The sequence below is a fragment of the Carassius carassius genome, chromosome 46, assembly GCF_963082965.1.
Source record: "Carassius carassius chromosome 46, fCarCar2.1, whole genome shotgun sequence".
NCBI classification, from domain to species: Eukaryota; Metazoa; Chordata; class Actinopteri; order Cypriniformes; family Cyprinidae; genus Carassius; species Carassius carassius.
Window position 1 is genome coordinate 12,487,601 of NC_081800.1, and position 27,864 is coordinate 12,515,464.

The 27,864-nt window shown below is 38.4% G+C and overlaps 1 protein-coding gene across 2 annotated transcripts; it reads right to left on the reverse strand.

The window, feature by feature from the left end:
- Window positions 1-302: 302 nt before the first annotated feature.
- On the reverse strand, window positions 303-27,292 carry LOC132129633 (bcl-2-like protein 1). 2 transcript variants are annotated; one of them, XM_059541273.1, is made up of 3 exons: window positions 27,078-27,292; window positions 23,934-24,638; window positions 303-520 (listed from the first exon to the last, which is right to left on the reverse strand). In XM_059541273.1, the coding sequence occupies exons 2-3, from the start codon at window positions 24,507-24,509 to the stop codon at window positions 377-379; spliced, it is 720 nt and encodes a 239-aa protein (XP_059397256.1). In that variant the 5' UTR covers window positions 24,510-24,638; window positions 27,078-27,292; the 3' UTR covers window positions 303-376. The 2 variants fall into 2 exon arrangements, with proteins under 2 accessions (XP_059397256.1, XP_059397257.1); XM_059541274.1 differs by lacking the exon at window positions 27,078-27,292 and adding an exon at window positions 26,170-26,374.
- Between the last annotated feature and the right edge of the window lie 572 nt (window positions 27,293-27,864).

Sequence of the window (27,864 nt, forward strand, 5' to 3'; positions counted from 1 at the left end):
GTATCCAAGACTGTTGATAAAGCTGAAAATAATTATTTATAACCACAAAAACAATTATAATTACAGACACAAAGAATGAAGGTTTGGACAAGCGTTTTTCTTAGTCATTTTTCTCGTTTCGTTAAACAGGGCTTAGCTTGATCCTAGTCCGCTAAAAGCAAAGTCCCCTCATGCAGTCTGGATCATGTGATATCACATCAGCAATGTGCTCCACTCAGTCAACAGTACATGGTGGGACATGGGATGTAAACATCAAACTTCTTGGCAATAAAAGGGAAACAAATAAATCCAAAACAAATGTATTTAAGTTCCTTAATGTTAGCAGGAGGTCTAAACGAAGCAGTGGGTGTATTTGGATCTTCAGTTATCCTGATCCTCACAGGCGTTTCTGTGCGAAGAGTGACCCGACCACAACACCCGTGAGCAAGGTCATTCCCGCCAGCAACCACTTCTTGAAGTTTTCTTGTGATTTTCTGCTCTCTGCTGCTGCATCTTTTCCAAAGATCTCTGCAAAACGTTCCTGCACAAAAAAAAAAAAAAACTCATATAAACATACATGTGTATATAAAAGTTAACTAGAAAAAAAAAAAAAAATTAATAATAATTTATATATATATATATATATATATATATATATATATATATTTATTTATTTCACTTTTTTGCCAAAGCAACATTTCTTCATTTTTTTACTTGTCAACAATCTATTACCACAGCCCCATGAGTAGTACAGCAAAGGTAACATTCAAGCTCTGTACCAAATATTGTTACAAGCTATTCACAGAGGAGGAAAATATTACTATGCTCAACTATCCAATAACACACAAGCTCATTTCAGCCAACCATTGAACTCCTTCAGTGCCCCTCCCCCAGGCCTTCCGATAATCCCGCCCTTCCTGTGACTAGTTTGTGTGCACAATAATGTGTTCATACGATGACCACCAGGGGGCGAGATTTACCATGCCTCTATCAAAGACTTCACTAACCCCCTTTCTCAGGATTCTGTAGCAAGCCCAATTTTATCTGAAAAGCTGAAAGTGGATTTCAGGTTTTATACAGTAACCCGTTTCTTCATGGAACACACACAATAGTAGAGCACACCAACTGCAGACAGGGGTGAAATAACTCAATCGGGACACTGTAGTAAAAAGCAAATATGTCTCAAATGTACATGTGTTCATATCACCCTGACAATTTCTGTGAAGACAAATTTTTTTTTCCTCTCAACATTTTCTCAGTAGGATCTTCGGATTCAGTCTCAATACAATATGTTTCAATTGCACTGCATTTTTGTCAGAGGTCTTAAATATTCGGTCCGAAAATATTCAGTGCACATAGTGGATTACAAACACACACACATCAGAAACCCACCCTTGTTTTCTTCTCAAGAAGACTGATGTCATTCTCCAGTCTTTCCCTTTGCCCTAGTTATCTACGCAAGCTTGAAAATATGGGAAGAATGTGGAGGACTAGATGAAACCATCCAATGTATTCAATACATGCAACTGTCACAACACTTATCACTCATTTATCAGTCTTCGTCTTTACGATGAAACAAAACTGGCGATGACACAGCACGTAGCAGTGTGTTTGACTAACTTGGCGTGTATTTTTTATTTTTATTTTTTTAATAAAAGAGCGGCAGGTGGCTGATGACTGGTATAATACAGATATATTTTTAAGGCTATGTGATACTACTAAACAAATTAAAATGCAAAATGTATAGTAGTATCACAGACTTAAAATATCAGTATTATATATATATATATATATATATATATATATATAATACTGATATTTTAAGTCTGTGATACTACTATACAAATAAAAATGTGAAATATAAATAAATTATATATATATATATATATATATATATATATATATATATATATATATATATATATATATATATATATATATATATATATATACACACACACACACACACACACACACATATGTATATACATATACACTTTAAAAAAGCTTTCAGAGCAAACTTTGTGTATGGCCAAGCAGAATAAATATATTAACCAATTATCAGCTACTGCTAATTAAAATCCATCATGAGTGCAAAAGAAATGATGGTAAGAAGAGGAAAAGGGATTGGGGTATAACACAGGCTTGACTCAAACTCTGCAAATAAGTTTCATATGTATAGTGGTTCAGTAAATCTGAGAATGTGTGATAACCACTAGACCACAGCTCTATTACTTTGTGACCATATTTCTGCATATTAATGCTCTTCATACTCTAATGATAGCAACTACATTATTTTCTTTTTCATAGAAACTGATTGTACATGATCAATGCACTAAAAATATTATGTGCAATAATACAAACTGGGAGCAGCTAGGAGAGGTCATATGGGTGTCTGATGGAAGAACAATTTAAATACAACTGACCTATGGAAAATGACTGCATCACACAAGCCTTGGTTATATAATCTGGGGTGGAGCTTTCCAATGTAATGACAGGTACTTTTTTTTTACTGACAAAGAGGCTGAAAGAGTTGGATGAGGAGAAGGCAGTAAGAGACAGTCAAACAGGTGGAGTGTGTTTTGATATGTGACAGGTGTAGTTAAGGAGATGTCTGTCACATATATGTATGCAATTAAGTAAAAAAGCAAAGAGATTTACATTTGAACAAGACGAAATTCATAGGAATTGATTTCGTCAGTGTGAGGGAGGGGTGATGGGAGTGGCGGAGGCTGATAACAGACCTGCAGTTCCAGAGCAGAGGGGTTATCACAAACAGTGACGCAGCACATGACATCACAAGTCAAGACCTCACCTCACTTTCACTTGCAGCTGACACAGATACCCTAAAACACTCACAAAAACCCCTTATATAAACACAAATCTATGATAAACATCTGCAGCAACAACAACTTTTATAATAATAATACAATTGTTTTTTTTTTTTTGTTTTTTTAATCAAAAGGTGATAGCAAAGGCCTAGCAACCATACTGAACAGCCTATCTAAGTGGTTTCTAAAGTTTTCAGTGTGGTTGCTCACTGACCTAAGTCAAAAGATCCCACATTCAAGTCTTTATGTTATTATGGTCTCTGGATTCTGGAGCCAATTGCATAAAAGTTTTAGACTGCTCTTACAATTTAGTCATTAATTTTTTCTTTAAAACTAATATATATATATATATATACACTGTCTTAACATAAAGACTCCTCTTTCAATATGTTTTTCTTTTTTATTCTGGTCTGATTGCTTAGAAAAATAACAGCATACAAACAGCACAATTTAATGTTTGAATCATATCTGTAATATAAACAGTGAAAAAAAGTTCTAGTCAAACAACCCCTTAATCAAATTATAAGCAACAGCAGTATGACAGTCATGCTCAAAGAGCAAAATTCCACTTAAAAGAAAAAAAAACAAATCCAACATGCTAATGTGCATCCTACAAAACGTTTACAATCCTATAAGAATAATCGAGAATACAAATAATCTACCATGTCAATGTACAGTGACTTGAAGAGTAAATATAATTTCTCTCAAGCACTTCCTCAAGTACGCCTTTGTCAAACTTAGGTAGTTTAAACATGAACCACACTGACCTCATCATGAATGGGGAACAGAGAGGGTGTGCCACAGTCAATGCAGGTAGACAGCAGTGGAATTGTTCATCATGCATTAACAGGTACATGAGTAACCCCTGCAGGAATGCTAACAGAATGATCTGACAGCAGAACCAAGCCTAATGCACACACACATTAGTGAGTATCAGTATGTGCAACTGCGAGAACACTGTGTGAACAATGTAAACTGGTATGACAGGAATTTGTCTCTTTGATTACGGTCCAAGTCATAAATCTAAGACATGTTAAGGCATGCTTCTTGGCAGTAAGATTATGGTGCAAAAACAGCACTCCTCCTACAGTGCTTTATGTGGTATAGGGTATGTGCAATAAAGTACAGGCGCAGGCAGTACATGTGACGGGTGGATCCAGGAGGGGCAGATATGGAGGTGTGGCTTAACCTTTTGAGCTGACATCTTTCATGCTGGAGTGAGTAAGCAAAATTTCTGTCTCATGCACAATATGCTTTAATGAACTTGTTATCAGCTGAAACATCGCATGGTTTTGTTTAAATCTCCAAGAATAAGTAATAGTGATGCTTGCCTTGAGCCTCCACACCGTCCTTGTGATGCAATTTTCATCATCAGAAGTGTCCACGGACATCTACGCACTCCGTCAAAGTCCATTAATTCAAAATATCTTTCAACTTTTACTATATATAGACATCGATTAGTACACATACATGGAGCATACTGAATATGGTAAATGGAGGCTCAAACTTTTTTTTTTTTTTATGTGTGATTCATACAGATATGGATTCGATTCCTTTTACAATCTTTATGAATTTTTTGAAGCAAGAACGTTTCAGATGTTTAGACTTTCAATGGAGTGACGAATCTCTCAGGTTATCTTTGTTTCTTGAAAATGATCTAAAGTCTTATGGGTTTGGAATGACATGAGGACGAGTAACTGATGACAAAATTCTAATTTTTGGGTGAACTAACCCTTTAACACAATGTAGGGGTTTAATAATCCCAAGCCCACCAAGCCAGGTACAGCACATGCCCTGACATGTGTCTGACAACACAGTTAATATGCCTGACCATCATGACAGCATTTATGACAAATTTTTTTAAACAGTTCATTTACCAATGTGACTCTTTGTATATCTTGCAGAAACACCTTAAAATATCCACTCCCAAACTCACACTGATCCACTAGGTGAGACAGAGTAAGAAAACATTTGTACAAACACAATCTGTCAGGAAAACCTGATTTTTATTGGCTCCAAACAACGCTGAGGTTGTGTGAACACTCCCAAGAGATACTGGCTGCTAGGCAGCGGTGACTGCCAGGCGTGTTCCATAGCCCTGTCTTAACAAAGAGCACATACAAACCAGGCCCTACAGGAGAGAGTGAAACCAGGTGCAAGGTGCCTGTGTTCTGTTAGTTACCCAAATAGAGGCCAAGAAAGGGGCCGATTCTGTTCCTGAAAGGAACACTGTGAAGGAGAGGTACTAGAGGGGTATAAAAGCTGGCATGGATGATTAGACCGCAAAAACACAAAGTCATCATCACCAGTATGTTACTACAGTAACAATACAGCTACTGAGATACTCTGTTGACATCAGTGTATTACATCAAGTCCGGCCTCTTCCTGTTAGAAGAGGAGCAATTTGTTCATGAAAGAGTGTGTGTGTGTGTGTGTGTGTGTGTGTGTGTGTGTGTGTTTGGGAGATTATGAGAGTTTCGTACAGAGAGTTCCGTTTGGTTCAGTTGAGTCAGAGAACTGGGTTTCTCCACTGTTACACCATCCTGACCTCTTAGCCCTTGCCATGGCGTTTGTGAAGCCAGACACTTGTTTTCTGGAACAGCTTGTTCTGTTTTCAGCCAGATGATTGATAATGCACACACTTATTAACACGTTTCATTCAAAGCACAGCATGGTCACTTCTGTACTGATTACAAAACACTGCTGTGTCTGTGTAGAAGTTAGTGAAGGATGGGTGGCCTTTCTTATAAATACTTTTGTTTCAGCCTTTTCTTGTTTGATTGAGAATCCTTTGAGAAACAATGAGAATAACTAGATTTGTACATATCCTCAAGAGAATACCCATGCTAGCCTCCATGCTAGGGTGTTCTATATGGTTGCTTATTGACTATTTTGGAATAGTCTCCAAACAATTTTATAATAGTCTCTATTTGTGAAATCTCCAAAAAATTTAGTTTTGACCGACATTTAAATTACGTGTTTCTAACTTCTGCATCTTTAGCTCACATCACACTAAAAATCTATTTAGCAGGTTGGTCCAGTTAACAAGGACGCATGTTATAGAGTAGATTATATATATATATATATATATGTATATATATATAAAAAGTTTTTAATTGAAAGCCTCTACATTGAGCTGCACATGAAAATCGCATACTCTTGATTAGGTATTTCTTTTGAATAAGTAGTATGTTTTATATTAGGGATGTCCAGATCCGATCACGTGATTGGAAATCGGGCCCGATCGCGTGGTTTCAGACTCGATCGGAATCGGACGTTACCTCCCGATCAGGACTCGGATATATATATATATATATATATATATATATATTCTCATTAATTTTTAACACATCTTTTGTTATGCGGTGGCACAGAGTTAGACCCTTTTGACTCCACACAGAAACAGCGACGCATGCGGCATGACATCACTTTGTTTTCAATAGCTGGTGTGAATAAATATAGATTCAAACTCAAAGAGACATGATAGTTTGCGCATGACCTGATATTTCATTCGGACTCCGGATACAGCGAGATGAACATCACAGAGCGCTAAACTCTCATGCAGTGTGTGTTTCATTCATACTCGAAGCCGGAGCACGCTCTCGCACTGATATCAGGAAATTCCTAATATGGACAAAAGCGTCCAGCTATGCTGTGGTGCGCACAGGAAAACAGAAACTTATGCAAACACGAAGACGTTAATATACGATCACGACAATAAATTGTTCTTCAAGTCATCTCCAGCAGGTGATAAATAAAGTATGAACAATGCAGTGCTGATTGACATAGTATTTATTACAGTATAGAAACTATTCTGCATTATTATGTGATAAACAGTGTTTATAGTATGTAAACAAATCATTATTATTTGTTATTGTCCAGCATTTATAGATTTCTAAGCCAATTAAAAGCTAGAAATTAGAGAAAAAATAAAGTTGCCTATACTACCAGTCAGAAGTTTTTGAACAGTAAGCTTGTTAAGGTTTTTTTTTTTTTTTTAAGAAGTCCCTTCTATTAACCAAGCCTGCATTTATTTGATCCAAAGTACAGCAAAACAGTAAGATTTTGAAATATTTTTACTAGCCTATTTAAAATAGCTGTTTTATATTTGAATATATTTCAAAATGTAATTTATTGAACATCCTGGATCTGTTTTTTCGCTCTTCTTTATTCTTTTTTTTATGTATTATAGAAGTATCGGATCGGGACTCGGTATCGGCAGATACTCAAAATCAAATGACTCGGACTAGGACTCGAGGACAAAAAAACCTGATCGGGACATCCCTATTCTATATAGCATGAATGTAATCTGGACATAATACATTTGTGATGTTATCATTGTAATGTGACCTATATATGTCAGTTATGGTGCTTCACTGCCATTCACAACTCTTCTCCCATGGCCTCATTGGAATAGATAACATTTAAACTATATCCAACCCTACTGATGTCCAAAGCATAAACAACGCAGGTCAAGTTACACAGTTTAATCCTTATGGTTATGGGTTTTTTCAAATCCATAACCATAGGCAATCGTAATAATGATTCCTAGTAAGCACCACTGAAAGAGCTCATCCTGGATATCTACAGCCTGAGGCCAGAAACCAAACAAAGCTGCCAAGTTCAGATGAGACACCAACCTGTAATGTTAAAGAGGTTTTCCTAGAACAAAGCTCTGAGATACCGTCTGGCCTCTTTAAAATGCACCGAGCTTAACTGGTGAGACAAGAGGAAACCAGTGGGACTCATTTCTGCCATGAAGCCCACACACCAGCACTGAGCAAAACAACTGCAGAGAGGCCGGAAGGACAGGATTTCCTCACGATCGCTGAGGAATGCTGGACACTCTCATTGTGGAAATCAGCTGATATGAAATGTGCTTTTCAATTCCAAATGTGTGTCATCAAGAAAAGGACTTTCTGTTTCTCACTCAATCTCTGCTGAGTCATTCAGACTTCGAGCTGAAACCAGACATTTCCAGTCCACGACTGAAGGGATGGTGGAGAGAGTGAGGAATTGAGAAAATAAGTAAAAAAAAGAATACTGAAGCAAAACAAACCCAGTTAAACTATCACAAGGCAGGATACGTGACAGCCATGGCCATTTGAGAATTACACAAATGTTGCAAAATGAACAGGATGTCAATTTTTACAGAAGGTGAAATTACCATTGCAACATTTTCAGGGTAAAAATAAACATCAACAAGGTCAAAGACCGTGTTTGCCACAGTTACTTGATCTCTGACCAAACTGATGGTCATCTTCTCTTTAGTTCAGGTCAACAATGTGATCTCACCTACTCTAAGAGGGTGATGCTGTGAAGACACATGCTTCACAGCAAATGGGTTTCTGATGTCAGCTTGGGATTTACAATTTTAGATGTCAATGACATCAGCATGCACCAACAGGCCAGGCAAACATTTTTCTAGACATTCTCTCAATTTTTATAGAGAGCAAGTATCTCTGTCTGGTTTATGACCAGTGGGTTTAGTGGTTCAAAGTTAAAGCAGTGTTCTGATTCACCTCCTTTGCCAGCTTCCTATGGAATATGTAAATTAAATCTCATTAAAACCATTTTTATTCCTGGGTTAAGATACATTTTTTCACACTTGTTATTCTGAAAGGATGCTATCACCCCTTTTAATTCAATTCACAATCCTGATTTGTGTTGCCTTGATGTAGAGTGTGAAACAATGCAATTCTAAAAAGAGTTTATAGACAGACAACCATTCACAAACTGCCTAATTTCGTTCAAATGACCCGGAGCTTAACATTTTTAGCCCAAAAGATCAAGTTCTAAATAGGGATCCACCAATTTTAAAACGTTGGCTGATACAATAAAGTAATAATTTTTGTGTTATGGCTGATATTACAATTCTATATTATTTTGTCTGAATAAATGAAAAATGTATCACTATAATCTAAATTCTATGTTTTAAATGTCACATGTGATTTTAGGCATCATATTATAATGTACTGTTTGACAATTTTCCTAAAGGTTACATTTAAAAGTGATATTAAATCATCCAGTGCATAAACGTTTTTATGAACTGGATGATAGCAAAGATAATCTAAAATGTAAAAATGCTGAAAATAAAGCAAAATAAATAATATTGACCAATGAATGAACAATAATACTAATACTTTAATATCAGATTTTATAATATCAAACACTTATACTCTGGCAAAACAGACACCAAGAAAGGGTTCTTGAACTGTTCAACATTTGTTCAGTAATCCAAATACAGGAAGCAGCACCCTTGATCAAAACCAAACAACAGTTTCCCAAACACAGAAAGTACAGTCACCCTGAAACCACAGCAACACTGGCTTGGACAGATGATTTTTTTCCAGCAACTTGGTTGTTTCAATCACACTACCTGTTCTCAGTTTATTAACTAATGTCCTACATCCAATTTTCCCAATTATGTCAGTCTGTGCCCTGAAACATCCTAAGTGTTTCATTATGTTATTGTTTAGTGAGAGGTGAGGACACCTGAAACAAAACACCTCAAATTTAGCTGACAATTAGAACAACAAAACAGACTCCACTAAACCCTTAGCCACAATTTAGACCACAGAAAATCAAATCAGATCACAGCATGTAAAGTAATCCAAGCAGCACACCTCCATATTTTATTTTAGGTCACATATCTGGAGGATCTGTCTGTGGGAGGTGTCCTTTGTGCTTGCCTGGCAATGTGGCCATGTTTGTGCGTACCGTAAATGAATTAAAGAGAAGATTAATGAGTCAGTAGAGTGGGGCTCAGACTCCAATCTGTTCTGTATTTCACCAGGGAGACATCACCATCAGCTCTCATTCTGTCAGCCAAATCCCAATGAGTTTGGACACACACAGACTGCATACATCCATATGTATATATACAGGCCAAAACATTCATGTATGTGCTTCGACACACATGCAGCCAGATTTACCAGCCTCTGACCTAAACCTGCTCTTACAGGCAGACATAGCCTCTGGGGATATTTGTCAAGAAACAGACTGTAGGACTTATGCATATTGGATGGTGTTAAAACAGGGCATGCATGCAAGTACAAGAATTGTGTGATGCTAAGATATAGTCATGCTCAAAAATGGAATGAACTATGTGTTGGTCAATCCCTTTTGTTGGAAGATTTCACAAAAAAAGTAGACACTGTGGTAGCTTAACCAACTCAAAACAACTAATGTTCAACCAATCTGTCAACCACTGGCAGTAGAAGGAGAGTTCATAAATCCTGTTTGAAACATTTTTGAAATTCCATTTGATGACGTTAGTGGAGCAGAAAATAGATTTCTGAGGAGGAGAACAAGGTGGAACCCAGATCGAAACTCCTAACAATATATGATCCTTGCGTGCTGACAAAATGAGTCAGAATGCACACTGGCTAATTTTGAGCTACACGAAAAATTTATTTATTTTTTTTTTAATCAGATTTTAGTCAAATTTGAGATTGTCACAAAAATGTGTTCATTAAGACCTCTTCTAGCGATCCCAATGCTTCAAATTGTAGTTAAACATCTAAAATGATCTTTATTTGTGCGTCTTCTGAGAGGAGTACCTTTTCTAAACTAATTTCTCGTGCTGACTGTCATCTAAAGTGTGCGAAAAATATACACATATACACAAAGTATAAGTCTTCACGGAAACATAATCTGTTGTTTTAAGTGAACGTTTGGGAAACTGTTGGGGAAAACATCAGTTGTGTAAAATTAGATTAGATCTGTGCATTTACAGTAGGTCTTAATATAGGCTGCCTCAATGTTAATCTAATTATAAAATAAAAGACTGAATCACTCGCTGCTCTTGATTGAACTGCTTTTGTAGTTTCAGTAATCCGGTTATTTGTAATGAACACACTCAAGGGATTTTTACGTTTAATTTTTTTTTTTTTGCTTTTTACCCCCCTCATATTTGTTCTACGGTTTGTTTTTGCACTGGTTCTCATTTATAATAACAAGGATAAAAAAAATAGCTAAATTGTGACTATTAATATAGTAATTATTATTAAGAAAAGAACTGGAGGAAAAGATCCATTGCAGGTGATTTTGCTTTGGAACCTCCAGAAAACTTTAACTGGATTTTTCTCAAAATTGATTTTGCTGACTTTAAACAGGTGTAGCTCAGTCATTTTATGAAAATAACTTATTTTTGAAAAATTGCTCATTGTGGCTCATTTTGCCAGCACAGGTCACATACATGACTGATGACAATCAGAGAGGATATGAACACATTTCATCAGTCTCTTCAAATCCATGCGACTTCATGGTCAAAGCCTTTATTCACAGCTGATTCTAATCCTACTGATGGGGCATCAGATTTTTTTCTCCATAATATGATTTCAACTAGAAGCTATACAGGAATGAGAGAAAGCTGGATAGAAAGAGAGGAGCTTTACTGAAACCAGGGAAAGGGATGGACATAATATAAAACATACAGGATGAATAATGAGTGAGAAAGAGAGAGAGGGGGGAAATTGCTCATGACCTGATTTTCCACCATAAGCCAGTTCAGTCGAAGCAGAGAAACAGTCATGTTATGTCCAGAGCGGCACAGGCTAGAATCTGATCTCGATCTGACTCCTAATATGGTCTCAGACAGGTATCACTCAGACTGAGCTTCTCACAGTCCTACTGGAGACTGTCATCTCTGGAAATACTGTGCTGAGCTCAGGTCTTGGATGACTCCATCTCTTCATGTCTTAAAAAAGTATAAACATATCTATATAAACGCAAACAAGAGCACACCAAGATGATAAAAAAAAAAAAAAAAAAAAACTCCCCCCGTGCTCTGCATAGCTAGAGGATGATGTTCATCACAGCAGGTTAGGAGCAAAAGTAAAGCGCAGATGACCCTTTATGGAAACAAAGCACATTTGTTTTCACACAAAAGTCATAATTCTGTCAGATTAAGAAGTTTAATGTAGTTTATGCTCTGTGGAATGGCAACAGAGCCGCTAAAAGGTTAGCGGGTCCTTTCAGTGGGCCGTTATTTGTGTTATTAGAGGCTAATTGCAGTGCGGTTCGATGATGCTGGCTAATCCTGGCTAAAGTGCATTAGAAGAACCGGGCTTAAAGGTGCAGGTCGCTCTTCCACACCACTGACCAACACACAGAGCAGATTGTGAGTGTGGAAATTTTTAATTAGCTAAGAGGAGCTTCAGCTAAGAAGCTAAATCCACTCGAGTTGAACGTCACACATGTATACAAAAATATTGGCATCATCGCAAGATCACAACTAGAGATCGACCGATATGGGTTTTTCTATAGCCGATGCCGATGTTTAGAGGTCAGGGTCAGCCGATGGCCGATATGTGCTACCGATTTTTTTGGGCCGATATCTTGAAGTTTTCCCCTTCATTTGCATGCTAAAATGTCACACTAATAATAAGTGGATGCACAACATTTCTAAACTTGTCATCATTTATTGAGCACTGACTTGAACCAGCTCTCAAATCTTAATTTTGTGCACTGCACGGTATTAAAATAAAAAATGTACCCAAAGTTAACCAAACAAATCAATAAACTGACCAAGTATTAAATATATAAAACAAGTAATATATATATATATATATATATAGCATTTATCAAGTAGAATTTTTCAAGTTTGTTGGAACATAAATGTAAACTTAAATATACATTTAAATAAATATGATTTAAGAAATAGAAATCAATTAAACTGAAAATTATAAAAAATAATGTGTATATATATATATATATATATATATATATATATATATATATATATATATATATATATATATATATATATATATATATATATATATATATATATAAAATAACAGTGGTGCTGCAAACACACTAGCAACCAGCAACATTTGTGTTTGGTATAAATGACACAGAACATCTAAAGTGCATTCTAATTTCAAACTTACATCGCAGTCTGTTCATTATTAAAATAAAGTACAGTCAACCAAACATTTTAAAGATAACACTGGTCAGTTTAAATAGACCGTAGTATATCGGTCCTCTCTGCTGTTATGCCAAGGACGTTTTTGCTCATGTGAAGAGGATGATCTTTTCCATCTAGTTTACATAAAAAAAAATATATATATATTATAGTTAAACATTCAGATACATTGCGAATATGGAAACATTTGAATATGTGCAGAACGAGACGCGAGCAAGAACCTCCAAATACATCTAGTCAAATCCGTGCTCGCACGTCCTCGTATGGATCGGATCATTTTTCGGATCAGCAAAAAAAAAAAAAAAAAAAAAAAAAAAAAAAGGCCAAGACAAATAAACATACGTTTTGTTGTTTTTTTATTAACATTAAATTATTAAATTAAAATATATGAAATCAACTTAAAGTGCACATGGCATAATATCTTCTTTTTAACATAATAGCCGGACTTCTCATCTTCCAGTGTGCTGTGATGAAGTGAGCAGTTATCGTCACAGAGCTCTCCGTCCCCCTGGACGTCCACCCGTCTGTCGTGAGCGCAACAGAGGATGCTCAGGATAGTTCATCCACAACTTTTTTCTTCTCCTGTTCATAAAGATCTGGCACAATCTTTTCACTCTAACCTCTTTCCTTCATTATATCTGACAGGGAAGCCAAAATGCGCGGGGCGTTCAAGCTCCTCCGTTCCTCCGCTCGCCATGACCACTGAGTGTGGACTGAACATGCTCAACATTTTTTTTTTTTCATAAATCAATCCGCAGGTCACGCGTGTGCAGAACCTAAGAACGGATCACGGATCAATGATGATCCATTGCACCACTACTATAGTGTCATTTGAAAACGTTGCAGTTGCGTTTTAAAATACAACAACGAGCACCACGAAACCATTTAAAGAGGCGCATTCAGCGGTCTCCTTGACGGGAAACAGTCAACAAAGTAAAATGATCTCCAACGTATGGCGCGCTCTCTTCATTTTATCAAATGATCATAATCACATCTATTCATTTTACAGTCCTGCTACTAGCATTTTATTCAGACTAAAACCCCTTTAATTCGGGTGAGAAAGCTTTTTTTCAAATTGGCTTTTGCACATAATAATAATACCACTGCAAACGCATTTTGCAGCATTAAGGTTATTAATTGATCGTTAATTTAAACGACGATCGATCATGGAAATTATCGAATATTGACATCCCTAAATACAAATGAGTTGGATGAAAAACTGGTTATTGTCTGCATCAAACCATGCTTCCGAACAAATGTCATTCACCGTTCTAGGCAGCTCCAGGACAGCTGTCTCTCCGAGCACGCTGCTGTCTGGAAGCGGGGCGGAGTAACGTCAGAGACGGTTTACTTTGGTAACGTCACGCTGCAGTGTTTGTTAGAGCTGCCAACTTCTCCACCCCATTTACAGAGTGAAATTCTCTGACTACCTTTATCTCCCAGGACTGTTGTTGAATCTTCCAAAAGTTTTGGCTTGGGGTCCTTCACAGCAGCACTTTCCATGCACCAATAACACGTGGCTGCCCGCCGACGTGCCTGAATAAAATCGGCGCTACTAAACACGGATATCGGCCGATGCCGATATATATAAAAAAATGACAAATATAGGTCCGATATATCGGTCGACCTCTAATCACAACAGAATAATGTGTGTGGGAATACACTAGGTGTATTCAAAACACTTAGGTGAGAGAAACTAGCGACAACACTGCTAACAGACACACAAAAAAAAAAAGTTAAATTCTGTAATTTGAATTTTGATGCTGCTCTTGATTGGTGGTCATAATGAAAAAATTATTTTGTTTCATGGAATAAAGTCACATGGTTTTAGAGCAAGTAAACGACAACATTTGTATTTTTGGGTGAACAAACCATTTAAAAGATGTAAAAATTCTACATTTTCATCCTCTACCGCTAACTACATGGACTACAATTCTGCCCTCTTTCATGTTTGGGATGCTCCATCTCCACCCCCAACCCCCCCGTGACCCTGGCAGAATGGATCAGCCCAACCTTCCTTGAAGGTGAGGCCAGAACCCTGTCTCCCCCCGCCTGTGACATAAGAGGAGTGCACTACCATCGTGGCAGTTCTTTTCTCTATCTCTCTTCCCCCTCTTTGTCTCTCACTCGCTGGTGACAAGGCTGCTGGAACAAGACTGAATCACATCTGTTTGCTGCCATTTTTACTCAGTCAGCCACACACAAACCAAGCACACATAAAGGCAAGTGCATGACATGGTCCAAAAATGAAGTTGCCTTGTTACTCTCTCCTAAAAAGAGAACAATTCAAATTTTGGTGATGAACTCAAAGTCAGGAGTGAACTACAACCTTAAGAATAGCAATGTGCAGCGCCACTGGCAACAGCAACAAATAAACAATATCTTAAGCACGAACTGACGATGAGGTCGGTTTCAGTGTCTATGGAGGATAACATCACATCTGGATCAGCATTTCCACTGCTACTGTCACGGTGTGTTTACAGCCAAGCTCCACACCTGGACAGTGCAGGTGTGCATGTGTGTGTGCACCCGCAACTCCTTTGTTTAAGGTAATCACATGCTCAGCATGCGCTATACCTTGAAATAATTGCGCAAATGTGAGGCGTGTGCCTGTAAACACGCATGAAATGGAACAATAATGCACAAATTTAATTTAAAATGCGACATGTGCAATCCAAACATAGACACAATTGACCAGGAGCACAAAAGCAGACGTATACTGTGTCATGCGACACAGGCGCAGAGCGGGCAGTGCTGATGTATCGGAGCTTGACAAATTATTGCGGGAGGAGGGTCGCAAACACGCATGGTCATCACACCTGCCAAATCAACAGAGATGACCAGTAAGGTGGAGGTGTGATGGATGGACAGATAAACGCAGAAGGAACGAGACAGAATGAAGGGGTGAACAGGGACACTAACAGCAGTGACGCGGGCATGTTGTTGCATGTCTGATCTGCAACACGTCTGCCCACATGAGACCGAGGGAAAGGCGGGGGAGATAGACCATAAGAAAGAAACGAATGAAGGAAGGACATGAGATGGAGGCGGGATAGAAAGTAAAAGTGATGGAGGATGGGGAGTAGGGGGTGGTCCCGTGGGTGTTCCTTGTGCAAACATGATAAAAAATTTGACGAGCGAGTGTGTGTGTATACGGTATGTGTGTGTTTGTATTTGCATGCGTATATGTTTGATGAAACTCTCTGTAACAGCTATACGTCACACAAAGACCTCTGTTGTGGTGACAGTGATTAAAACGTGCTAAAGGCGGACCTTTGTTTATCAGCATGCATGAGAATATCAGTACTAGGATGTGTGTGTGTGTGTGTGTGTGTGTGTGAAGTATGTAATTAATGATTGGCTGTGTTTATGTCACTGTTCTAGTTAGGAGCAGAGTGATAGTGAAGGAACCTCGCTGGACACTAATGAGGGTTTCAGGAGGGACTACTATAATACACACACACTTAAAGAGTAATAATGAACAAAGCAGGTGTAATAAGAGTGAAAAAGTATGCACTATGTACTCACTGTATTGTTATTTTGCCCTCCAACTCTCATCAACTGCAAATAATTTATCCTGTACTAGCCTATATGAACAAAGGCAGTTACCCTGAGCACATTCACATATAATTCAAGCCTAATTGGCAATACCCCCAACCCCCTCAGGCAAGGGACTCCTGTAGTGGAGACTCATTAACATCAGTCATTTCTTTTCCCAGTCTCTCTATTGAGAGGGAAAACATTTTTTCAAAAATACTAGAACTGAATGACACACCCATGTGTTCTCCTCTAGATGCAAAAAGTTAATTAATGATTAATGATTTTTAATAGTAAAAATCATTATATCATTATATTTGTTATATAACAAATAACAATAATGTTAGACTGAGTTGGTTCCTTTTAGTGAATCAAACACATACAGCTTTTAACTGTATGTGTATGGTTATACACGTGTTTGATTAGTAGTCCAAGGAAACAATGGGACCTGAAATAATTTGATTTTTAACAATTCTCATCCATGTGACTTCATGTCTGTATCAGTCACCTTTTTTCCTTTTATCTCAATTCCAAATTTCTGTCCAACCAATATTTTCTGCCACTCACAAAATCATTGTAATCATGCACAAGGAAAAAGACCTGATGTGACCGCACCTCTGGGCATTATTACTGTATCACAGCAGATCTCCCCAGAGCAGGAAAGAGAATAACAGCCTGACATGCAGGTACTGCAATACACCTGCATCATACAGCTGCCAACATATGCGTAACTCTGCGTAGTCAAAGAGAACGATACATAAAGGTGGTTGTAACTGTGGCTGTGTGGGAGGGGGAAAACAAGTATGCACAAAATAATCCTGAATATGCGAGAAGTGTGTGAGTGAGAGTGAAACTTGAAATGGGCATTCCCAGCTTCTACCTACAGCAAGGGGACGTCCCATTGCATAGAACAACACTGCCGTCACCCTTTGGTTTGTGCTTTTAAATCTCACTACAATGCAGAAACTGAGATTGATAAATATCATGAGAACCAAACTGTGTTGAAAATAATCACTAGAGAGAGTTCGACCGCGAAATAGAGCACGCATGTGTTCTTTTATTTGTGCATCCTGCTGCCACTGCGCTCAGACGAATTACACTGGCCTGACTGAGACAGAGCATCCTAAAGACAACTGCTGCTTAAGTTCAGACTGAAATTGATGAGGAATGCGATAGAGATGAAGAGGGTTGAGTGGGAGTCTGCAGAAAGGTGGCCTACATTCATATAACACATGCACATCTGCCTTTTGAATGTCAGACATGAAGACCTCATTTTCTTTTCCCATTGAGGAAGTGACACGAAGCGCACACTCCTACAATTTCTGCTCAAGATGAGTCAAAAACTTCAGCTGTTTGCAACAGGATGTGAAACCTCAAGAATTCATTCATAAGCCCATTGTAGTGCCATTCAACTCTTCAAACTAAGCATAATTAGGGCTGGGCGATATGACGGTATATATCGGATGGACTAAATTAAAAGTATGAAACGTGAATAACAGCATAGGAGCTCACGTCACGTCACATTGCTGTGCGCAAGGCCACGAAAACTATTTTGATAACTCAGCCCCCACATACGTATGCAACCCAGCTTTTCGGACACACTTTGGGAGCTGACGCTTGAAACAGACAGAGGAGGAGGTTTAGATGCTCCAGGCTTATAGGGTTTTGAAATGAATGCGTCTTTATCATAGCTAAAGGGAATGACAATACTATAGCAGATGAACAAAAAAGCGAACATGACACATGAGCATCTTCAAGCAAAAGCCAGAATATATTAGTTAAAACGAATGTTACTCAACTATCGAGAAGAAATAAAGCAACCTCGGCATTCGATCGCAGGCCTTTCCGCTCCTTGAGTTCTCTTCAGCGCTGGAAAGCTGGTTAATTTTCCCAAAAAGATTGTAGCCAACTGTTAATCTCTTTAACAAACTTTTATATTTTATTATTTTGACCATGATGGCATAGAAAAACAAAACAAATGTTTTTTTTAAAGCATACTGTTGATGAATATGCAAGATTAATGCATTAATGTTTTTAAAGTACAAAAATCTAAGTTTCAAAGTCAGTTTAGAAAATACGTTAGAAAATATTAAAATGTTAAAATTAATAATGTTTAATTATTGGGTTTAATTGATTGAAAGTATATTTTTGTAGACAGAAAAATTTGATTCAATTTCATTCCTTAAAATTAAATATGATGATGAAATACTGACTGAATTTAATTAGTCAAAAGCTGTAGTAATTCAAGGCTGGAACTTTCCGTTTATCCGAATATTTGTAATTGCACATTTAACATTTAAAGATTGTTTGTTGTGACTGTTGTGTTCTCATCCCTAAGATCACACGCTGAGAGATTCAAGATTAGGGCTGCACGATGTGACGTTTAAGCATCGATATCGCCATGTACGAATCCACGATAGTCACATCGCAGGATGTGCGATGTAGGCTGTCATAGTTGATCTGTTATTCATTAACTGTACGGGCCAGCTGCTCCCTGGCCCTTGACGAATGTTATTCGTGGATTAATTGCACAGCTTAACCATCATAGAGTGAAAGTTTTGACAGGGCAGAGAGAGAGAGAGCGCGCATGCGCGAGAGAGCATTAGAGAGAGAGAGAGAGAGAGAGCGAGCGAGCCCCGGCCGCACACTCACCGTCTTCAAACAACACGAGCGCTGTCTTGCTCTCTCTCCCTCGCGCATATTAACCAATTGACACGATGGTGTCGATGTTTAAATCATTTAAAATGATAATGTAAGTGTGCTCACCCCATTTTTGTTTGTAAGAAAAAATTTGATTAGATTTCATATCGCAATATATAAATCGCAGAAAAATAAAATATCGCAATGTAATTTTTTCCCAATATCGTGCAGCCCTATTCAAGATCCAAATTTATAGATAAAATGACTTGAATTTTGTGTTGGCTTTTACTTTCTACACAGTTGCGGATTCTTTGTGCAATCAAGACATCACAACATGACAACAAAAAGGAACGTCAAGGGAAGAAAAACAAAACAACAAAAAAGATTTTTCAAGTGACACATTGACAAATGAAAATGAGCATCTAAACTACACAAAAACAACATTAACAAAACCAGTCTGTCAATCAGAATCTGCTCTCTACAACATCCAATAAACCAGCCTTGTTAAAAATGACCTTTACAATCCACTTCCATATCTCACCCGCACTACCCAGCCAATCAGATCGCAGCCCTGACACAAAGAGAAAAAGCAGAGTTGGCCAGGACCCCTCCATTACCTTCCACTCGTAAAACCAACATAAAGAATAACCATCACAAAGGGTTTTCACATGACTTTACTCATGCCACCTTTCATCACTGGACAGTGGACCGAGGGAAAATAACACAGTGAAAAAGTGAAACCAAAAAGTCAATGATGAAAGGAAAACAATGACAGAAACAAACAAACAAACAACAACAAAATAACAGTCAGTGCATTCCCCTCGATTCTCAACCATTTGTGCTCGTCTCCCACATGCTAATGACTCTGCTCCATTCTTTGATCAATAATCAATTGAAATCAATAATCAGCTAACCAGTGGCTGTGGCTCTGCTATCTTATCTACCATTCCTTTCCCCTCCACAGAGTTACAGCATCCCCACCCAGGCCCAAAAGAGAGTAGGCGCTAAAAACAGCCCCCGTCTGGACCCAAGGGAGCCAGCTGGTTTGGCCATGCAAAACAAACTCTTTCATTGATAACATCCATTTTTCCTGGACTATTACAGTCTTTTAAAAGCTTAACAAAATATTTGAATCTAAAAAAAAAATCTTAATGGGATAGATCACCCAAAAATAAAAATTTCTGTCATTTTCGAATCCTCATGTTGTTCCAAACCGATAGGACTTAATCTTCAAAACTAAGGGTGTATTCACACCAGGAAAAGTCCACTAGTTCACTTGCTTTGGTCCGGACCAAATACAATGTAGATTTTTTTTTGTTTGGTGCAGTTAGCTTTCACACAGCCCTTTTTGCAAGTGAACTAGAAATTGTAAAAAAAAACTACACATGTGCTAAGGTCATCCATTTATTGGACAGAAATTCTCAAGCAGGACAAACAGGAAGTGCAAAAACAGGCTAATCATGGAGATCTTTTGTAGTGCTATTTTTATTCTTTTACTGATTGGTGTTATCAGATACTAAGGCACTATGAATAAACTTATGAGCATGATATGAGACAATCTCATACAATGTTTTAATTATGACTAAACTCTACAGATATACATTTTTTTAAAGATATCAGTTTAGTTAGTTTAAACATTTAACCTAGATAAATGTGCACTATAAGGTGTCAGCGTTGGGGCAGTCGTGGCCTAATGGATAGAGTCGGCCTTGTACCCCGAAGCCGAAGGTCATGGGTTCAAGTCTCAGGTCCAGCAGGAATAGTCGTGGTGGGAGTGAATAAACAGCACTCTCTCCATCTTCAATACCACGACTGAGCTGAGACTAGGGCTGTAGCTATCGAATATTTTAGTAATCGAGTATTCTACCAAAAATTCCATCGATTAATCGAGTAATCGGATAAAATGTGTTTTTGCTTAATTAAAGTACAATATTAATTATGCAAGAGAAAATAAGACTCCTGGGTCTTGTGACGGTCACGGAGGGTTTGCACATTCAACAAGGACGTTAATACGCACACATACGCACAAACACACACAGAGACTGTTTGGAGATACAAGAGTTTATTGTAATTATTGATCAGAGAGTGAATGAAATACCTGTAAACTATGTGTATTGTTCCTGTGTAGCGTTTGTCCCGTAATTTTTAGAGTCCTAGTAAGAAACAATGGCAGGAATTATTGGTTCCGCTTAGGGTGGGAATCTACCATGTATTAATTGAGCGTGGGGGTTTCAGGGGCAACGTGGCCGAGTTATTGCTGTTATTTCCTGTTTAATGTGAACGAATTAATAACATCAAAGTAGATTTATTAAGTAGAACATCATGCCAATATGTTTCTTTCAGACTCAGTATATTTAAGGGAACATGTGTAAAGTGTTTTCTGTGAGTTTGTCCCTCCACATGTGGTAACGGTGCTGGCCCCCAGTATAAATGTGAATGTCTTTGTAACGGAAGGTAGTCTGTGTTCGTTTCTGCACTGGAGAGTGTGGCCTGAGGGTTGCAGGTATTTTATTCACTCTCTGATCAATAATTATAATAAACTCTTGTATCACCAAACAGTCTCGCTGTGTGTTTGTGCGTATTAACGTCCATGCTGAACGTGCGGTAACCTCCGTGACCATCACAGGTCTCTTAAAATGAACAACTAAGTTTCCTTTTTTAGAAAAAACATTTTTTTTATTTTTTAAATGCATAGAATGCAATGCATACATCAAAAATAAACATTTAATTATTACCCATTGTTTCTCTGTCTGTACTTGTACTGTGAACAATGACAAGAAAGTTGACAGATGAATTAAGTGCATTTAAGTGCACTTAAGTGCATTTAAGCATTCAGCTGAACAATAGTCTTTAACCAGACTTTTATTTTGACGGGTTGACGTACCTTTACATTTGACGTACTCTTTACGTTTGCCCGCGCCCTCAAATCAAAACACTGCTGACTCCTTGCAGTATGCGATGTTGGACGCAGCACTTGTGTCTCCTTCCGCTTTGTGGGTGACCGTTGTGTCACATTAAAAAAATCATTGTGAAAGAACCTGACGTGAGATTTAAAATAAATTAAAAGAGGCTTCGAGGCAGAGGAATTTTTTGTAATCGAGTTACTCGAGGAATCGTTTCAGCCCTAGCTGAGACCCTTGAGCAAGGCACTGAAACCCCAACTGCTCTAGTGCTGCAACGACGCGTCGAAGTCATCGATTACGCGTCACACTGTTTACATCTCACGTAATGGCATACTGGGAATGGGGAAAGTTGCATTCTATCACAAAAACAGAGACCACTGTTCTCAAAAGTATGGGAATACTTTAAACAGAGGCCAAATAAAATGGCCCTTTGTTTCCTTTGCAAAACCGATATGGTGTACCATGACAGCACAAATGCGATGCACGAGCACCTCAGAGGAAAAAATCCTGGCGCTCTCCGGTGTTACGGTTTAACTGGTTACCGTGTGATCTGGTTATTCAACTTCCTGGTTCAGGTCTCTGCTGCAGATGTGATGGAACGACCGCAGCAGATTCAGCGATTCTAAAAGTACAAACTGATGTGATATTATTAAGTGTCTAATAAACGCAGACTTGCTCATTGCATGATTCTGATATTCTTGTAAACAAGTTACAAGGTATTGGTATGATCACCCGTAGCGGCTGAAGTAAGGATAAAATAAAAAAAGTCTGTGTTGGCGTGGGTTTCGAACACGCGTTAGGGGCGTTCACATATCACGCCTAAAAACGCATGGAAAGTCGCGCCGCTTTCTCCTTCTTTCCAAAGCGCTCGGGCAGTTTCGCCCCTGGGGCATCTGCCGTTGCTAAGCAACCATGATGTGCTCTCTCCATGAAGACACGGAAATTTCAGCAAAGGATAAATGGATTTGCAGCACTAAAAATCGCTTGCAGTAGCTCTGCTACTAAATTTATTTCAAAATGGCAATCCATATACAGCTATGATCAGCTGTTCCCTCATCTTAGCTGAGCTTTCAACGTTGTTACGGGAAAGGATGAAGCTGATTGGTTAGCTCTTGTCACATGACCCACGGTGTGCTTGTGGCATTCTGAAAAGTTTAGATGTTTTTAACTCGATGCGACCGCGTCGCTTCCATTTTGAGCGCACTTACAATGGAAATAACGAACTTGTGAATATGTGAACGGCCCCTTAAAAGACAGCGCGCCACGAGACAACAGTCACAAACCACCGAGCTACCCCGAATCAGCTCCAGATCTCTGGAAACCATGCTAAACCATAGCAGAACCCTGACTACATTTTATGGTTCGTGATGCTAAAGAACATTTCATGACGTCTCAGACAACTGTAAATTTGTGGCTACTGTGGTTTAATTATAAACGCTATCATAAACTCATATTTACCATAGTAAAATCATTTTCTTTGCCGATTTATTTTTGTATACTGTAAAAACTTCAACCAAATTGGTTGAAAATATTATATTAGAAGTTGTACTTATATTTTTTTTGTAAAGTTATCCAAAGGATTCATTAGCTAATCATAATCATCAAAATAATCAGAGTAGTCTACTAATCGAAAAAAATAATCGTTAGATTAGTCGACAGAAAAAATAATCGTTAGTTGCAGCTCTAAACTGCTCCTAATCAAACAGTTGGTGGTTACCATTGACTTCCATAGTATTTTTTCCCTTCTATGAAAGTCAATGGCAACCACCAACTATTTGATTACCAGCAATCTTCAAAATATATTCTATGTTCAACATAAGAAAGCAACTCATACAGGTTTGGAACGACATGTGGGTGAGTATATGATGACAATTTTCATTTTTGGGAAACTATTCCTTTGTCGAGTCCTTTAAACATACTCTTTTTACATCAAGGTTGGCCAAGAGTGATTTAAATCCAATTAACAGATATCTTCTGATCAAACAGAAAAATGTAAGATGGAAATAATTTGAGACCATAAACCTAAACAGATTACATATATAGAGGCTGCTTGTGATCAAAATGAAGAAAGCTAACAGGGTAGGAGAAAAATACAAGTAACTTTCTACTCACCCATCCTCCTTGGCTCTGGATCCAGGGCTGAATTTTGTTGTCTAGGTAGACGGACATCCATTCCGCGATGCTTCCCACTAGTGGGCTCATCTCCTTCTCCACGCACTCAACACACAGAGCCCCTCCAAAGGCAAACAGTCCCACGATGCGGCCCCAGTTGACGCCGTCACGGAACACCTCATCCATCACGCTCTCGAAGCTCTGGTACGCTGTGGCAGGCGTGATGTGGAGCTGCGAGGACAGGTCATTGAAGGCTTGGGAATAACGCAGCTCAAACTCGTTGGCAGAATCACGAAGCGCCTCCTTTACAGCGTCCAGACCCCCAGTCCCGTTCGTCTGATGCTGGGGGGTTGAAGCGGGGGACATTGGTGGGGTTCCAGTGGAACCAGTACTTGTTCCGTTCAGGGAGCCATTAACGAGGGTTGTCGTTCCTGCTGCCCCCTCATCATCATTCCCTTCCGCAGCATCAGTCCGATTTGTGTCTTCTGTAAATTCAATGTGGTTGTAGGGGTAGTTCCTCTGCGAGAGTTTATATTTAATAAAAAATACCACCAGTTCTCTGTTATAGTAAGACATAATTCACGTTGTTGCTCGTCGTTCTCTGATGTCTGAATATCCACTTGCTCGTTCTTATAACACAGTGCACACCCTTGCGTCCTTCTCAGGCTTCTGCCGACGCTCAGGGATGGTGCAATGGCTCATACCCTGTGGTAAGACAACAGTGCAATGAATTGATCCGCAAATACGCAATCATTTTCACAAACAGGGAGAGGAGGAGGTCAGGGTGAAACTTTGGAAGAGGTTAAGGGGCACTGAAGATAAACTGTTTTTTACACCCTCTAAAGCCCTCTTACTTAATGTAGAGGCTTGAGCAAAGGAACAGATGGTAGCCTCTCATCACCTGCCTCCAAATGAAAAACATGGACAATAACCTCTCTCACCTTATCCAAGACATGGCTAAATGTACACTGACCTTGACATGAGTGAATTTTAAACAGCATTGGGGAAGAACAGCCAGCGTGGCCAGAATTATGATTCCCTCATTTCAACAAATATATAACGGACCTTGATTGTGGGGCCAGAAGAACCAGTCTCAAGAGTCACAGACAAAAGATACAAAAGTGCTTCAAAACATTAAAATGTTTTGACAACTCATGTATAATTTTTAAAAAAAAATAATAATAATCTTAATGTATTTGTAAAAGCTCTGCTAAACAAACAAAATAGACTGGAATTAATACATTAACTTAAAATTACATAAATGTTTTATTACAGATCAAATCTATACCATGTTTAGGAATTACAACGTCTGATAAAGACAAGAGAATCATTTTGAGACTATAAATGGATGAATGTTTGGATACTATAGATAGATAGATAGATAGATAGATAGATAGATAGATAGATAGATAGATCTCACAAGTAAAGAGATTTTTAAACAACTTTATTATTAGATACATGGATTAAGTGAGAATTTTTTGCTGATTTCGTCTATTCATTTCACATCGCGAGCGCGAGCGTTGACGCTCCTGGGAAAAGCGCGAGAGTTCTGAGGAAACACTGGATGAGCCAAACACGTGCTGACAACGAGGCCACATGAACATTCCAGAAGCTTCTCTGTTTGTCGTGGGAAAAAATATAATAAATAAAATACTAAAATAGCATATTTTGCTACTTAACTAATGACTCATGACAAATGACCCTCTATCCGAATATGACGCATATTCTCGCCACATCCTTTCTTCCACATGTAACGTTACTGTATATGTAATGTAATGTATATGACATGATGTGGTCGCACTTACTGATTGCTGTCGCTGGATTGATCAGCACAGACTTCCAAGAGTGAACTATTTAAGATTCTATTTAAAGGAGACACGCGGTGTGTTTACAAACACAATGTCCGCTCGCGCACAGCACTGCGCACATTCCCACACAGAGTCCCCGCGTGCATGAATAACATTACATCCTAGACGACCACAAAGCTATTCACTGTTTTATGTTAGGATTGTCAAGAAACAACTTTTTTCTCTTTTAAAATAAAGTCTACATACAGTAGTGGCTAATATACAGCCATACATTTAGACCGAGCCAAATCTTTTATCGACAAACTAGTTAGCAATTACCTAAAACGAAGTCTATCGTCAACATTTTTCTACTTTATCACACGTTATCGTGCTTACTGTAAACGTTTAAGATAATGACAACACGGAGAGTAAAAGAGCATTCATCTTACCATAACACAGTCTGCATACTCCTCTCGTAGATTAAGACAACCAAGCAAACAACTCCAGTGGGTTTAGGTGAATGTTAGTTATAGATTAGGCCACAATACCAAATGGAAACTGCGGCAGATCAAAGGCAATACTGTATGAGGAATAAACGAGCCAGTGCTGGATATTTGTGTTTAAAGCAGACCTCCCCTCTCCCTCTCTCACTCTCTCTCTCTGTGTGTGATAGGAGATCACATAAACGACGCTCTCGCTGTCTACCCAACCATTACGTAATAAAGGCTCGTTCACAGGCCCATAGCACAGGCCAAGCGGAAACAAGCAGCAGTCACTTCTGTATTTAGAGCGAGACTTTTCAAACCTTCAGAGAACAGATCACACAGAATCACTGATGTCCGAGAAAATGGACATATAAAGGACAAAATCCGTAATTATCAGCCAAACATTGCCGCTGATCACAAGCATAGCTCGAAGCTCTCAAAATGTCACCCTGAAGTGAAACTCTGGACCTAGATTATTTTATAATGTCGTAATATTTTATCGGTCTGCATAAAGCTAACGTTAGCATACATTATTTGGGCACGTAAGTAAAATTAAACACACCTTTATGTTTTATTTTCGATTGAATGCAATGAATTTCTGCACGCATATAAGTCATGAGAAACACCATAGCAAGAGAGCAAATTAACAACAAGCCCTTTATAACTGACGGTTCTTGCTGGCCAAGAATGCATTTCCTATTAAATTTAAGTCAACTAATTTAATGTCAAATCTTTCCCCCGTCGGCTAGTTAACGTTAGCCGTGTAGCAAGCGTCACGGAAGATGGACTGGATGTACAGGGAAATCGTTTAGAAACGGGGAAAGAGATACAGCTCACATCTCAGACCCCCATTGCAGACATTTGGTACTTACTCGGATATCTGGAAAGGCAAATTCTCCTGCATGATCGATGTCGGCGTGTTTCTCGTCGACCGGAGCTCATTCGGTGTAACGTTAGAGCCGCTGTCAGCAGAGCTCGGTACATTCAGCAGCGCTTAGTTCCGCCCCTTCAGAGCTGCTCTTTAAACTCAGGGCCTGTTCATACATTACAGCAGACACATCAGATGTGGACCGAGTAACGTACGGAGTAACTATTTCAGTCAATCCAGAGTCGTTAATTAAAGCTTATTATCATTTGAAAAGCAACATTCGATTATGTTTTCAAATGTTGAGACGGGCCATTCAGGGCAACTGCTGCATGACTAAATCTGAACGAACTGGCAACTTTTCCATATTATAGGGTCTGATATAAATTATAATCTAAATCTTACTACAAATATTTAGATATGCATACTTAACTGACGTTATGAATGTACATTTTAGATGCACACTAAACAAAGAATGGCAGAATTACTATGGTAACCTTTGTTACCTCAAAATGCGCGTGGCGCGTCTGTCACAGCGACACCCTGTGGCGCATTTACACGAGTACAAATCTTCGCTATATAAATGAAATTCTTCGTTTGATATGCCGGTGTTGTCATGATATAAAGCAGATGTTTTCTATCTTTAAACACTCAGGGACCCTCCACTCAGACTCGCATTCGAACAAGAGACCCCTAGTGTAAACTTTACTACATTATATATGCATTTAATATTGTTATACAGACAATGGGAAATGCCATAAAAATGAGACTGCTCTTTGAAAACCTTAATATAG